Below are 13,487 nucleotides of genomic sequence, written 5' to 3' on the forward strand. Positions count from 1 at the left end.
TACTGACAGTTAAGAATGTATTCAGAATGTCAGCATAAGCCTTACTTTGTTACAGATATTAAAGCTGACATGAGTTAGGTTGAACTGAGAACAATAGTGTATTTACCATTTGTGTTTCATTACATGTTAGCACTTGATGCTACATTGCTTAATTAAAAAACATGAAACTTTGTTATTTTTAGCATTACGTTTTAGCACCTCTAGAGTTTTAATTTGTGTTTTCAGATTCTTGGCACTAAAAAGTCCTTTTTAATTTGTGGAATGACCAGCTGACTTGCAGTAGGAAAGCTATTGTGCATAAATAATACAAGTCTGGCATGTAATGTAATGGAGATATTTATCCAGCTAATGAGCAAGGGAATGGGTATCATGAATGAGTGCAAGGAATGAATAGAGGAAATGGCAGGCAAAGCAAAGACAGCGAAAACTGTAGAATTTCTTTAAAATGTTACCAGGAAAAAAAGGACCCAGGGTCCTTAGAGTACAAAAAAACACCTATGTATACGCTCGACTTGCCTTTTGCCATTCAGATCTTAGATCAGAAACTTCATCCACAAGTTTACAGGTCTACAGACCTGGTTCGTCCCATTATAGTGGAAGCAGAGAGCTTTTCCTTTGTTGGTACATAGGGTACTAATGGTGAATATGGTTTAGTCATTCTAAGGCCAACTGGCAGTGAATAAACATTTGGTTTCAACAGAAGATACAGAGAAAAGGAGATTGGCGGAGGAAGGATAGTGTTCTTCAGTACTGCCTGATATGCTTTGTCTTGAGTTAAGTTTCTTTGCTAATATTAAACTGGTTTCAACTGTTGAATTTAAATCTGTCACAGGAATTATGCCTCCCAAACCACTGATGAGAAGAGACCAGATAGAGGGATCAGCAACTAGTTCAGATTCATTTGAACATATAGCTCGCTCAGCAAGAGAGCACACTGTTCCTTTGTCAGAACCCCGCATGATGTGGGGGTCAGACCCCTACCCCCATGCAGAACCTCAGCAATCTAGTTCTCCTCCCAAAGTGTTAGAAGAGCCTGATGATTTGAGGTAAGCCTGAATTAGGTACTCCTGCATGTTACTTCTCCAAGCCATACATACTTACATGCTTGGCTGGGTAACTTACATTGCAAAACACAGTTTAAACTGGCTGAGTTTTACAGCTGGTCTTCACACAAAACTTTAGAAGGAGTTGTGGCTGGGGGATGCAGTGTACTTGGCGCTGTTGTATAAAACAAAAGACATGCCTGCTCTGTAGTGAGATGTAAAAAGACGATTTACCCCTTGTTTAGGATTCTTAACCTAATTTGATGAATGGTGATTGCCATAATATTTCAAATTTTCAGCTTTGTAGAACATTCCTGTAGTATTGTCCTGTTCTCCATCTGCTCTCCCTGTATCAGAGAACTTCTGTCTAATGTACATCAGTTTCAAAAGTGGTGTGTTAAGTACAAGCAGTATAATGCAAGACAGTCACTTTTGACCTTTGCTGCATGATGAATGGTCAGGAAGGCTTACTCTACATCTTAAAAGTACCCAAAAATTCTTTTTACTGTACTGCTGTCTGGGTAATACTTGTGATGTTAGCTTGCTAACTTGGAAGCTCCATTTAAAATTGCGTGTATAGCCATTAACAATAATAGATTCCTAAAGCTAATTGTACATTTGACACTGAACTCTTGATTGGGATAGAATAAAATTGACCTCTACAACTAGCAGCCACTATGAAAATTAATACCTGTTATTTCCTTGAGCTGACATTAATCCTTCATAGAAATAGAAAATGGTTTGATTTAAGTAAATATGAGTAAAATTTTTTCCCCTACCCTAATATTCTTAATTGCCTGCTGCTTAGGTCTGAGGCACACTTGGAGCAAGAACGAGTTGCTGTCCCTGCTTCTGCTTATCCTGTAGAACACAGCCAGTTGGACTCTCATCCAAAGACAGATTTTTTCAGAGAATCAGGAGAGGTGGAGGTACAGAAGTTCCCAAGCAGGCCTTCGGAGGATGTACAACCTCTCCAAACTGACACACCTAACACAGCAGTTAACTTTGAAGGAGTGAATGAGAAAGTTACACATAGCTCTCCAGAAGAATTGGTGCCTGTGGGGGAAAGTCACTCTTCGCTAAAGAGAAGCATTTCCCATGGTTCAAGTCACTCTCTAAAGTCAGAAGACCAGAGGAATGAGACAGCAACAAATATCCCTAAATTAAGTAACAGGCCTGTTGAGATAAAGGAGACAATTGAGAGACTTGAGATTAAGCCAAAAAAAGAAATTTTGATCAATAATAGAACATCAGAAGGACCAAAACCTGAAAAAACTTTCAAACCTAAGTCTGAAACAAGATGGGGTCCTAGGCCAGGTTATGGCAGGAGAGATGAAGGCGGTGATAGACCAGTAAGAAGATCAGGTCCTATTAAAAAACCTGTTCTTAGAGATATGAAGGAAGAGCGTGAACAGAGAGAAGAGCGTGAGCACAGGAAGGAGAAAGAAGGAGAAAAGACAGCTAGTGAAAAACCTAGCAAGTCTGAAAAAAGTGACAAAAAGGAAGCACCTCAAGTGCCACTGCCTCAGGCTGAGCCAGAGACATCCAGCTCCAGCAGTGCTCCTCTGGCTAAGAAGATAACCCAGGAGGCTGCTCTGACACCAGCAAGCCAGGAGAGCAGTCAAACTGAGACTGCAGCTAAAGCTCCGGTTCAGCCACCCACACTTCCAGTCTTGCAGCAGCTACCGGCTGCCCAGCCGGCTGTTCCACAGCTTCCCCCTGCAGTACAGCAGCAGCCACCTGCTCAGCCGGCAGCACAGCAGCAGCCGCATGTTCAGCAGCCAGCTACTGCAGTGAAGGAAGAAAAGCAGACTGAGAAGGTAGTTAGCAAGGAGGTGGTAGAGAAACCACGCTTAGAAACCAGACCAGTAAAAAGAGAGCCTGGGGTACCACCTAGGACATACTGGAAAGAGGCTAGAGATAGAGACTGGTTCCCAGATCAGGGGTACAGAGGCAGAGGTCGTGGGGAGTATTATTCTAGAGGTCGTAGCTACAGGGGTTCTTACGGAGGACGTGGTCGGGGCAGCAGAGGCCATAACAGAGAGTACCCACACTACAGAGATCCTAAGCCTAGATCAGACCACGTGCCTTCGGGGCCTGTTAGGCAAAGAGAAGAGAGTGAAACTCGTAGTGAGAGTTCTGACTTTGAAGTAATCCCAAAACGGCGTCGACAGCATGGTTCAGAGACTGATTCTGACAGTGAAGTTCATGAAAGCGCAAGTGACACGCTGCTTTCAGACAAAGACAGTCTAATCAAAGGCAAGCACCCAAAAAGAGAAGAGAGAGCTGATGGCAAGAAGCCTTCGAAGCCCCTGTCGTTCAAACCTGAAAACAGTATCAGAGTAGACAACAGATCCCTAGAGAAAACATATGTAAGAGATGATGAGAACAAACCCAAACCAGGATTTCTTCCTAAAGGAGAGCCTTCTAGACGAGGCAGAGGAGGAATGTATAGACGTGGTGGCAGGGATCCTGGTGGGCGTCCTCCACGTCCATCCACAATAAGGAGACCAGCCTACAGAGACAATCAGTGGAACCCTAGGCAAACAGAGATCATTAAACCAGAAGATGGGGAACCTCCAAGAAGAAATGAACATTATGGTCCCATACCAGTTGATAAAAGGCCTCCAAAATTTGAGAGAAAGTTTGATCCAAATAGAGAGAGGCCACGAAGACAAAGGCCTGCTCGGCCTCCAAGGCAAGATAAGCCACCACGCTTTAGGCGCCTAAAAGAAAGAGAGGCCGCATCAAAGATAAATGAGGCGGTAACCAGCTCATCAACAAGTGCCACAGTTAGTAATGCAGTTAATGAGCCCTCCAACACTGCTCTGGATGTGTCGGGAAGTAAGACACCGGACTTGTCCAACCAGAATTCTTCAGACCAGGCAAATGAAGAGTGGGAAACAGCCTCAGAAAGCAGCGACTTCAATGAGAGGCGGGAGAGGGATGAGAAGAAAACAGCAGATGTAGCAGCACAGGTGGCTGCAAAGGCAGGAGAAAATGCTGGAGCTCCAAAAAGGGAAATAGCCAAGAGAAGTTTCTCTAGTCAGCGGCCTGGAATAGACCGTCAAAACCGACGTGGCAACAATGGGCCAGCTAAACCGGGGAGGAACTTCTCAGGGCCTAGGAGTGAAAGGCGGAGTGGTCCTCCACCCAGAAGTGGAAAAAGAGGGTGAGTACCCGCTTCTGTTAGGAAGCACATATGGTCATGGTCTTCTGTTGTCCTCTTGTGGTTCAAAATCATAAGCAGTTATTTTAGATTTGTAGAATGGTAGAAAAGAGAGTAAGACAAACACATGCACCTGTGGCTGTGTACTTTCTGTATACAAACAGAAAAAATAGACATTTGGAACATGGAGCTAAGAGCAGAGTATTCTTGTATGCACAGTGTTAAAAATGCCTAATTAAAAAAAAATTGCAGTGCTTTTCTGAGTTGAGCTATGTTTCTTAAGATTTGGATGCAAGCTACATTGTTAATTTGAGCAGTTTTGCAGTTAATACATAAATTGCTGCATTGCATTTTCGATCAATCACCTAACATAGACAACCATGTTGAGAAATTCTTGCCATTGAGACTAGATTTTGTTTCTCTATATGCCAGATTTGATTGAAACGTGATAATTATGTAATGTTACTATTTGCCCACTGTTTCGTAGCCGCAGTGCACAGTAGTTTGGTAAGTGGGAGGCAAGACATTTCTTCATTGAATGCCTACCCTGTACTCTAGGACTCTTGTGCTTGTAGGTTGCTGTATTCTAAGTTCAGGTTTTGCCTGGTCTTAAAAACTTGTGATCGATGCTTTAACCTCCAAGTTAAAAGTATGAAGAATTCCTTTGGCTAATCACTTAAAGGTGATTTTGAAGCAAAAATTGAGTATTCCAGGTTCCACAGCAAAGTCAGAATGCTGCAAATCTGACTCTTACGGCTTCGGATAGCTTTTGGCAAGTGAGCCTGTGAAGCCAGTATGTTGTACCTTGTTTATATTTGCTCACATTGCATACTGTAAGCTTCTGTTTTGTTTGGGTTTGGTTTGTTTTTTTTTTTTCTATGGAAGGCCTTACTGCAGTTGAAGTATACTGAACTGCATACTTGTTGAGTTTTAGTACCTCCTAACTACGTAGACCAAGCCAGAGGTGACCTTAAAATTATGCTTTTTTTTCCTGTAATTACTTTTGGCAGCAGGGCATTTGATGTGTCCCCTTTTGCTGTTAAGCTTCTTCTCACTGAGGGACTGAAACTAAAAGTCTGGAGCCTACTAAGAAGTTGCACAGTAGACACTTATAGCCCTATAATGGGATCTGCATTAGACTGTTAGCTCCTTCCTGAGTGTTCTCTGTGGCCGGTCATTAATTTTCTCAATTTTTTTCTAATATAGGCCATTTGAAGAGCAGGCAGCAACTGTGCCTGGTGTGGATCCCACCAACAGCAACCCTTTAAGTCAGGAGGACGGAGGTGTTACTGCTGCAGGACAAAAGAGCACCAAGGATCCAAGTGGCAAAAAGAGAGAAGAACCTAAAGCTGGTCCAAAGAAGCCTAAGGAAAAAGTGGATGCCTTGTCTCAATTTGATCTTAATAACTATGCAAGTATGTATTGATAAAATGCTAACAAGAATTTGTAATCCTGCTAGCTTTGCTGCATATAGAGCTAGATGTTTGAAAACTTAGAAAAGAGGAGAGGTGATTTTTTTAAAACACCAGAACAATTGTGTACTTGAGTATTGCTACCTTTGTCATATCTAATTAACAACGTGTGTGCCTCTAAAAGGTGGCAATCTCATTGTGTGTTTTTATGTATAGATAAGAATAATTTTGTCCTATCATCTGATCTAAACTGTGTCATTTGTACCATTTTCCACCATACTCTAATAAATTTGCTTAACCTTCATAAGCAAAGGCAGTGGGTATCACTGATAAGCTTACAGCTAATATCCGGGAAGGCTGTTCATTATTATGTTTTAGTTCTTATTTCCTGGAGAATCTGGTACAGGAGCCTCCAGTTGTTCAGTTCTTAAAGATTAACTCTTTGTCTTCAAGCTCAACAGCAAAACACCTGGCAAGCAGAAGCTTATTTTTAATCAGGGCCACTGCGTGTGGGGAAATAGCTTCCACTCTAAAGCAGATTTTGGCTTGGTGCGCTGCATCTGGAGCTGTTAAAACAACACTATCTATACCTTTCCTTTTTCTATAGGTGTTGTGATCATTGATGATCACCCTGAAGTGACAGTAGTTGAAGACTCCCAGTCTAACTTGAATGATGATGGTTTCACAGAAGTAGTGTCTAAGAAGCAACAAAAACGCTTGCAAGATGAAGAGCGCAGAAAGAAGGAAGAACAAACAGTGCAGGTACAAGACCAGCATTCATAGTGGGGAAGAGCTCCTTGCAGTACTGGGAATGTTGTGAAGTGTGCAGAATCTTCCTTCCAAAGAAGCTCTATTTTCACCTTATAAATATAACCACATAGTTGTATTAATATTAAAAGTTTTTCAGAATTAGTGAATTAAATTAATTTTCACTTAGTCATCTTAGTATTCTGTACTTTCTGGCAAACTGAAAACACCATTTTTCATACTGTGATAAAGATTTATACTATTGTTTATATATCAGTTGATTCCAAGAGGAAAATGGATGAGAAATCATTGTTCCTGTGGTTAAATACCCCTAAAAAATGAACTTTAAGACAGGGTTAATCAGTTTGCTTTTTGCTACTACACAATGTTCAGTTGGTATCTATACAGACTATCAGCTGTAAGAATAAAATTGGCTTCTGCTTACAGGTTTGGACCAAAAAAGGATCAAGTGAAAAAGGCCGAGGTCAGAATTCCAAGCTCCCGCCCAGATTTGCTAAAAAGCAGCAGCAACAGGCAGCAGCCGCAGCTGCGCAGCAGGCACAAGCTCAGGCACAGCCTCCGTGTACAACGCAGACTCCAGGTCAGCCACAGGCCTCTGTTCAGCCGCAAAACCAGGCTGCAGGAGGGACAGCCAGCACAGAATACACAGTGTCAGGCAAAGTTCTGCAAAATGCCCAGGCTCACAATGGTCTGGGAACTGAATTATGGGAAAACAAGGTGCCTCCTACAGCAGTTCTAAATGACATCTCCAAAAAACGTAAGTGGTGTCTTTTGGATTTGGGGCAGGGGGCAAGCATTGTAGTTAGAGAATGCTGATTGCCAGCTCTGTCTCATTTCTACTTGCAAATGTATTTTGCACAGGGAATAGAGGGCAGCATTCCCAAGTGCAGTGTTGTAACCTATGAATACCTCTGAAATGATATTTTTGCAGTATGATATTACTCTGTATTTTACATTGTTGTCATGTTCTTCATTCACTGTGAATGAGCAGCTGTCATTCCCTCCAGGAATCTGTTTTATCAGGCTTGGTCATGCTTTCAAAGATGGTGATTGCCCCACTTGAAAGCAGCTAAATAGGTAGCATATTGTTAACTGCTGAATAGGTTAACTGTTTTTTAACCAAAGCTTATTTAATCGAGATACCTAATTCTCAGTCAGTTGATAACTGTAATCAAATGCATTTAGCAACATTGGACGGTTTTTAACTCCCTTTTCTTGATTGTTAGTGGGACCCATTAGCCCACCTCAGCCACCTTCGGTCAGTGCTTGGAACAAGCCTTTGACATCTTTTGGTTCAGCTACATCTCCAGAGGTAAGAATGAAGGGAAGAAGAGTAGCTGTATGGGAAGCTTACCCAAATTGTGTCTCATTGGGGTTGGGTACAGATAATCCATTTATGCAGGCATGCACATACTTAAACTAGTACGTGCAGAATTCCTTGAAGTCAGGAGATAGTGCAGAAACACAGGATACAGGCTAGCACTTCTATGATTGCAGCATGGAAAAACTGTTCTTGTAATAAAAACTCAGCCATTCACAGATTCTATTGACAGCTCTTATTCAGTGCTTTTTTTAAAGTAAAAAAAATATTGCCTAGTTTGCATGTGAACACTTGTGTATGGTTCAGTAATGTAGACAGAAACAGGATGTCTCCAAGGAACTACATGTTTTTTGTGTCCGTTCTTAAATCAGAGATACAAAGAGCAGTAGATGCTTTCTAACTACATTAGCTCTACTTATCCCATGGTATTTGCTTAGCCCTAAATTTTACATCTAAATTCCTGTGGTTTTGTTTTCATGAGCTTTTTTGGTCTTGATTTCATTGTCTTAAACTGTAAGAATGTGACATAAGTCTCTTAGGAGATCATTTTAACTGCACAAGGAGATCTGGAAATATTTTAATTTCTTACTGTTCTTCTTGAACTGAACATTTTTTGAACTTTCAGGAGAATGTTGTGAACCTGAATCTGGACCTTTTGATATTCCACTTGTTCTTCTCCCCCTTCTTTACCAGTTCATCACCTTGGTCTTGTTTACATATTTCTTCACAATTTTTTTTTTGCTCTTGAGCTTGTATAAACAGTAGGAACTTGAGGAGGAGGAAGTGTACATTCATATATTGTTTACTCTTGCAAATCTGTTGTAATCACAAACAATGCTTTTGCTGGCAGAAGGTAAACATACCCTTTTAGTGTTTTCAGCTGAGCATATTTTGTGCTCTTTTCTGAACCAGTGGCATTGTACTGATCTAGAAATCTTTTGAAATGCATTCAATGTTTACCTTTTAACTAGGGGACAAAGCCTGGGCAAGAAGGTGGAGTCGATCTTGGTATAGAAACTATTCAGTTTGGAGCCCCAGCTTCCAGTGGCAGTGACAATGAAGTTGGCCCTGTACTTTCTGAGAAGTCCACTGACAAGCTACCAGAACCGAAAGAGCAAAGACAAAAACAGCCTCGGGCTGGACCCATCAAAGCACAAAAGGTAAAAGGTCATATCTTAAAGTACAAACTTATAAACTTAAAGAAGTTCAGCCAAAAAAAAGGTTACAAATAATGGAATAGAATACTTATTCAGTTAGGACTCAACCTATAAAAATTGCATACCCTTTTTATATTTCCTAAAACAATCAACGAGTTGGTTATTGGAGAGAAGATGGGGAATTCAGTCCAAGAAGCAAGTGTAAGTAAACAGCATCCTAGCCCAGCAGAGTTTGTCCGTTGATTCTGTGTTTGGAACAAGGGATGTAGCTAGAGCAGGGGTGGGATTATGGATTTACAATAGCTTTGTTGAGAGACTATGGATGTGGTAGAGTGTTTTTGTTTTGTTTTCTAGTTTGGGGTTTTTGGTTTTCTCTTGAGCGTACTTCACTCAAGCTTTGAGAGCTGTATTGAAGAAGGCATTCTGTTTCTACCTTGGATATATCTCCAGTTTCAGTAGTTCTTCCTGCCACCATGCCTGCCTTGCCCCCTCTAAAGGAGGCATAGTGCCCTGTTTAGTTTTGTAGACAGATTACCAAGATGAGTAATACATCAAGTTGCAGGAAAAGAAGTGTTTTGAGGACAGGGAGGAATGTTAGAGCCACTGATTTGAAGTGTCAAATTCAAATGCACAGATGTCTGGATAATTAATTTTTTTGCAGCTAATGTAGGAAGACGGATAGGTAATCAAACTTATCTCAATTTAAAATAAATGTGTATCGCTTGCTCTCCAGAGATTTAGGGTCTCCATTTGATCATCATCTTGTATTTCCATTGTTACCATTCATAAGGAGTAATACTTTCTCCTCCTGTCATTTAGATTACACTTTAGCGATCTTTCACGTTAATGAAATGTACTTTCCTGTTATTTCTGCCTCCAGTGCATGCTCACCTGTGCATCTCTAGCACTCAGCACCAGCTTCTTACTCCCAGAAAGAGATAGTTACTGCAGATAAACTTGGCTGGTGACTTACAGAACCAGCTGTTTCAGTCCCTCTTGATGTCTGAGATTTGGCAGCAGTCCTGATTTAATTAAAGCCCTTTTGTCTTTCCAGAAGACCGGGTGTTTCTTTGCTTGTGTTGGTTGTGTTTGGGGTGTTTTTCCAAAAAAAGCTGAAATCTGAAAGTGCAGTCACACGTAGAATGAATTTAACTTCTGCTACATGAGGCACTCAGTGGGTATACTGCAGTTCATGGTTTTTACTGCAACATATAAAACCCATACAGCAGAGAAATACTCAATAGTTAATACTGCTGGTGAATTGTAGTAACCCAGCACATTCAAAACCTCTATCTCAGGTACACTAGCAGCATGCCTAAGACTGCCCCTATGAAATCACTTAAAGATACTGAACTCCAAAGTTAAATAGAGAGAGAGAGAGTCTACTTTACACTGTTTAGAAAGTTCTCTTTTTCTGCTTGCTTATAGCTATCAGGACTCCTGTAGATTTTGCTGATAGACAAATGTGTGACTAAATGGTAAATTCATTGGAGATTAACGTTTTTGTGTGCCCTTCTGAATGAGAGGGCTGTAACCCTTTAACTGTCTTGATGACAAAAAAAAACCCAATAAACAAACAATTCCTACATGCCCACCACCCCCATGGCAATATTGTTTGCTGTGAAGCCTAAATACAAGCTTATGTTCAGGACTGGAGGTTAGTATTGTTGAACTAATAGGGTCAATGGAAGAGGACCATACTTGAAAAGAAGCAATTTACCTTTCCAAGTGTGACCTTAAAGTGTCTGGAGGAATTTCTGCCTCTGTAAACTGTTAGAGCAAAAAATATTTGGGGCGAGGTGGGTCTGATGTTCCCAATTTGCTGCATTGCAGATCTCAGGCATCTGCTTCTACTGCTGTTTTCTTCCTTCCCTCTGAAAGCTACTCTCTGCTGGCCTCCTGAGGGTACCAAATACCTTTGGAAAACTCCACCATCCCCAAAGCCCAGGGGCATTGTATTGTAAAAAGTCTTCATCTACTCCTGAAACAGCTGGTTTGTATTTATAGAGACAATAGCAGCAGCTTCTGTCTTTCCGCTATCAGAGCTTAAGGAATAGGATTTTAAGGATTGCCTTTAAGGAATTTTTGTGCTGCTCTGTAGTGAAACGGGCAGAGTAGTCTCAACCAGAAAGGATATGGCTATTTAAACAGCAGAGCATTTGGATTCCCTGAGGCCCTTCATTCTGCTTTAATTCAGCTGCACAAAAAGAACTACTGAATTGCAGCAGTTATTCCAGCCATGGTGTCTGCAATATACGGCAACACTTGCGCATAGGTGTTTTATTTTTTCTGGATATCCCCTTAGTGCTCAATTCCTAAGGAAGAACGCTGCCAACATCCATACATTGAGATATCTTCAAATGAAGGTAGAGTCTTCTGTTCTAGTTTCCTGAGGCCCTGTAAAATCCTGATTCTCTGAAAATTAAAATAACCTGCATGTATACGAAGTCTTGTGGCTTCTATACCTTTTTTTTGTGCTTTTCTTGTAAGGAGAGTTAGGCTTTCTTCTGTAGGTTTTAACTAAGTTTTTTACTTCAGTTGAACTCTGCCACTTCACGTAAAACATGTATTGCTTGAAAACAATGATTTCGATTCATAGCGTTCAAAACAAATGTATTTCATATACGTATCACTAACTTAGGCTCAAATGATTCATCTGTTAGAAAATGCTTACCCTTCAGGAAAGCTTTGTTAAATTTAAACAAAATTATTTTAAGCATGTTAGAATATTATTGTGGGATAGGACATGGGGGGGAAGACATAACTGACAAGTTAACACTAACTTAGCTTCCAGACTTGAGTCCGGTAGAAAACAAAGAGTATAAACCTGGTCCTATTGGGAAAGAGCGTTCTTTAAAGAACAGGAAGGTGAAGGATGCCCAACAAGGAGAGCCTGAGGGACAGGAGAAGCCATCTCCCACCTCTGTCAGAAGTCCAGAACCTGTCACTACAAAGGAAACCAAAGCAGCAAGTGAACTGAGCACGGAAATAGGAACGATGATATCTGTGTCTGCTCCAGAGTTTGGAACAAACACAAAGGTAAGAAAAAAATTGACAAATTGCTGAGCACTGTATGTAAAATATGATTACAATGATGTAATTGACACTTGGTTGCCTGCTGGTGGTAGTTACCTGGACAGCAGAGCCCACTGAATAGCAGATATGAAACATATTGGTACTGCTTGAATTAAACACTTCTCCAGAAGTGGTACAGAGACATGGTGTATGTTATAGTCCTGTACAGAGATCATCTTGGAAGGTTTTAAACTTTTTTGCTGCCTTTATGAATGTGAAAACCCTTCCTGAGCCTTGCTGTGGAGAGTGGCACTGGAGCCTGGTATATAGGCAGATTCTGTAAACGCAGATACATGTGATATATGCAAGATGAGTGCTTGACTTTCAGCAGAGAACGGGAGTGAAGTGGTATGTGTGATCGTTGGTCGAGTGCATGGACGATCTGAAGCTGTGAATTAAGTGCTGTTCTGTGAAAAAAGAAAACTCTAAATTAGGAATATGCTAAAGCATTGGATAAGGCTCCTTCAGTTTACCTAAAGGGTCTGTCTGTCAGCTCCTGTTGGCTTGGGTATTGTCAAGGTATCCCTAGCAGAACTCTTTCAGGATGTTGAGGACTCATAGTTGTCTGTGTGGAACTCCTCTGACTTGTCTAGAACTACTCAACAGTAAGACGGTGACTTGCTGTCGGCATTCATTGTTCTACAGCTCAGTTATTAGCTGTGGTGTGTTGATAGCACTGGCTGAAAAACATCCACAGAGGCGTTCTCCTTTTTGCCTAAGGACCTGTGTGGGGACTGCCCTCACTACAGCAGCATTGTGTCTTGAGCAAGAACTATGGTTGTCATCTCTCAAATGTAAAGAAACCATGCAATTTGAGTAGCTGCTAGTTAATGGTTACACCTGGTTTGGTAAAGGAAAAATGCTTCTTGTATGTTTGTAAAGCAGTGTTGTGAGTTTAGACTCAAATTTGTTGCATGCTGTCTCAATCTTCCTTTTCCTGGTCTTAAAGCAGAAATTTGCTGATGCCATTTAGGAGAACTGATCCTCTTCAAAAGTTACATTAATAGTTGAAGAATCTGAAATGCAGATCACTCATAATTTGTCTTTGTCACCTGCAGTTGGGGGAAAAAAAAGACAATTTTGGCAATTTTTTGCCAAGGTGTCATGCTGCAAGCAGAAGATGCTATCTCAATGAAGTGTTATTACAGAGCAAGTCTTAAGGAGAATGTTTGTGTCCGACAGGGTAGCTGGAAACTTGATTTTTGAATGGAATGGCAAATATGTGAGAAAATTCACTGTTGGGATTTCTCATCCTTCCTGGCAGTTTCCATCTTCTGAGTAGGTGTGAATGGTTTATCTTGATACCAGAAACAGATAAAGTGCCCTTCTTGTATGCAGAATTAGAAGTGTAGAGCTGTAAACACCAGCTTGCTCAAGTATTTGGTAAGAAGGCTGTTTGTATGTATGTCATGTGCTTTCTCACTGTCTTTCAAGCTCCTGTGACCAGAGCTCAAGATAAGAGAAGGAAATGCTTCTAAGCCACATACAGAATAGGGAACATATCTTTATTGATTACTCCAGGCTAGCTCGATATAGAGTAGC

The 13,487-nt window shown here is 41.0% G+C and overlaps 1 protein-coding gene across 1 annotated transcript in view; it reads left to right on the forward strand.

The window, feature by feature from the left end:
* Positions 1 to 13,487, forward strand: part of PRRC2C (proline rich coiled-coil 2C) — a 56,275-nt gene that overhangs the window by 17,755 nt on the left and 25,033 nt on the right. Inside the window, exons 14-22 of the mRNA XM_059822329.1 lie at positions 833 to 1,046; positions 1,852 to 2,663; positions 2,715 to 4,215; positions 5,419 to 5,627; positions 6,232 to 6,386; positions 6,819 to 7,149; positions 7,619 to 7,704; positions 8,685 to 8,873; positions 11,658 to 11,909. Of these exons, the coding sequence (XP_059678312.1) occupies positions 833 to 1,046; positions 1,852 to 2,663; positions 2,715 to 4,215; positions 5,419 to 5,627; positions 6,232 to 6,386; positions 6,819 to 7,149; positions 7,619 to 7,704; positions 8,685 to 8,873; positions 11,658 to 11,909 (3,749 nt within the window). The remainder of the gene's footprint in view (positions 1 to 832; positions 1,047 to 1,851; positions 2,664 to 2,714; positions 4,216 to 5,418; positions 5,628 to 6,231; positions 6,387 to 6,818; positions 7,150 to 7,618; positions 7,705 to 8,684; positions 8,874 to 11,657; positions 11,910 to 13,487) is intronic.

The sequence above is a fragment of the Gavia stellata genome, chromosome 10, assembly GCF_030936135.1.
Source record: "Gavia stellata isolate bGavSte3 chromosome 10, bGavSte3.hap2, whole genome shotgun sequence".
NCBI lineage: Eukaryota > Metazoa > Chordata > Aves > Gaviiformes > Gaviidae > Gavia > Gavia stellata.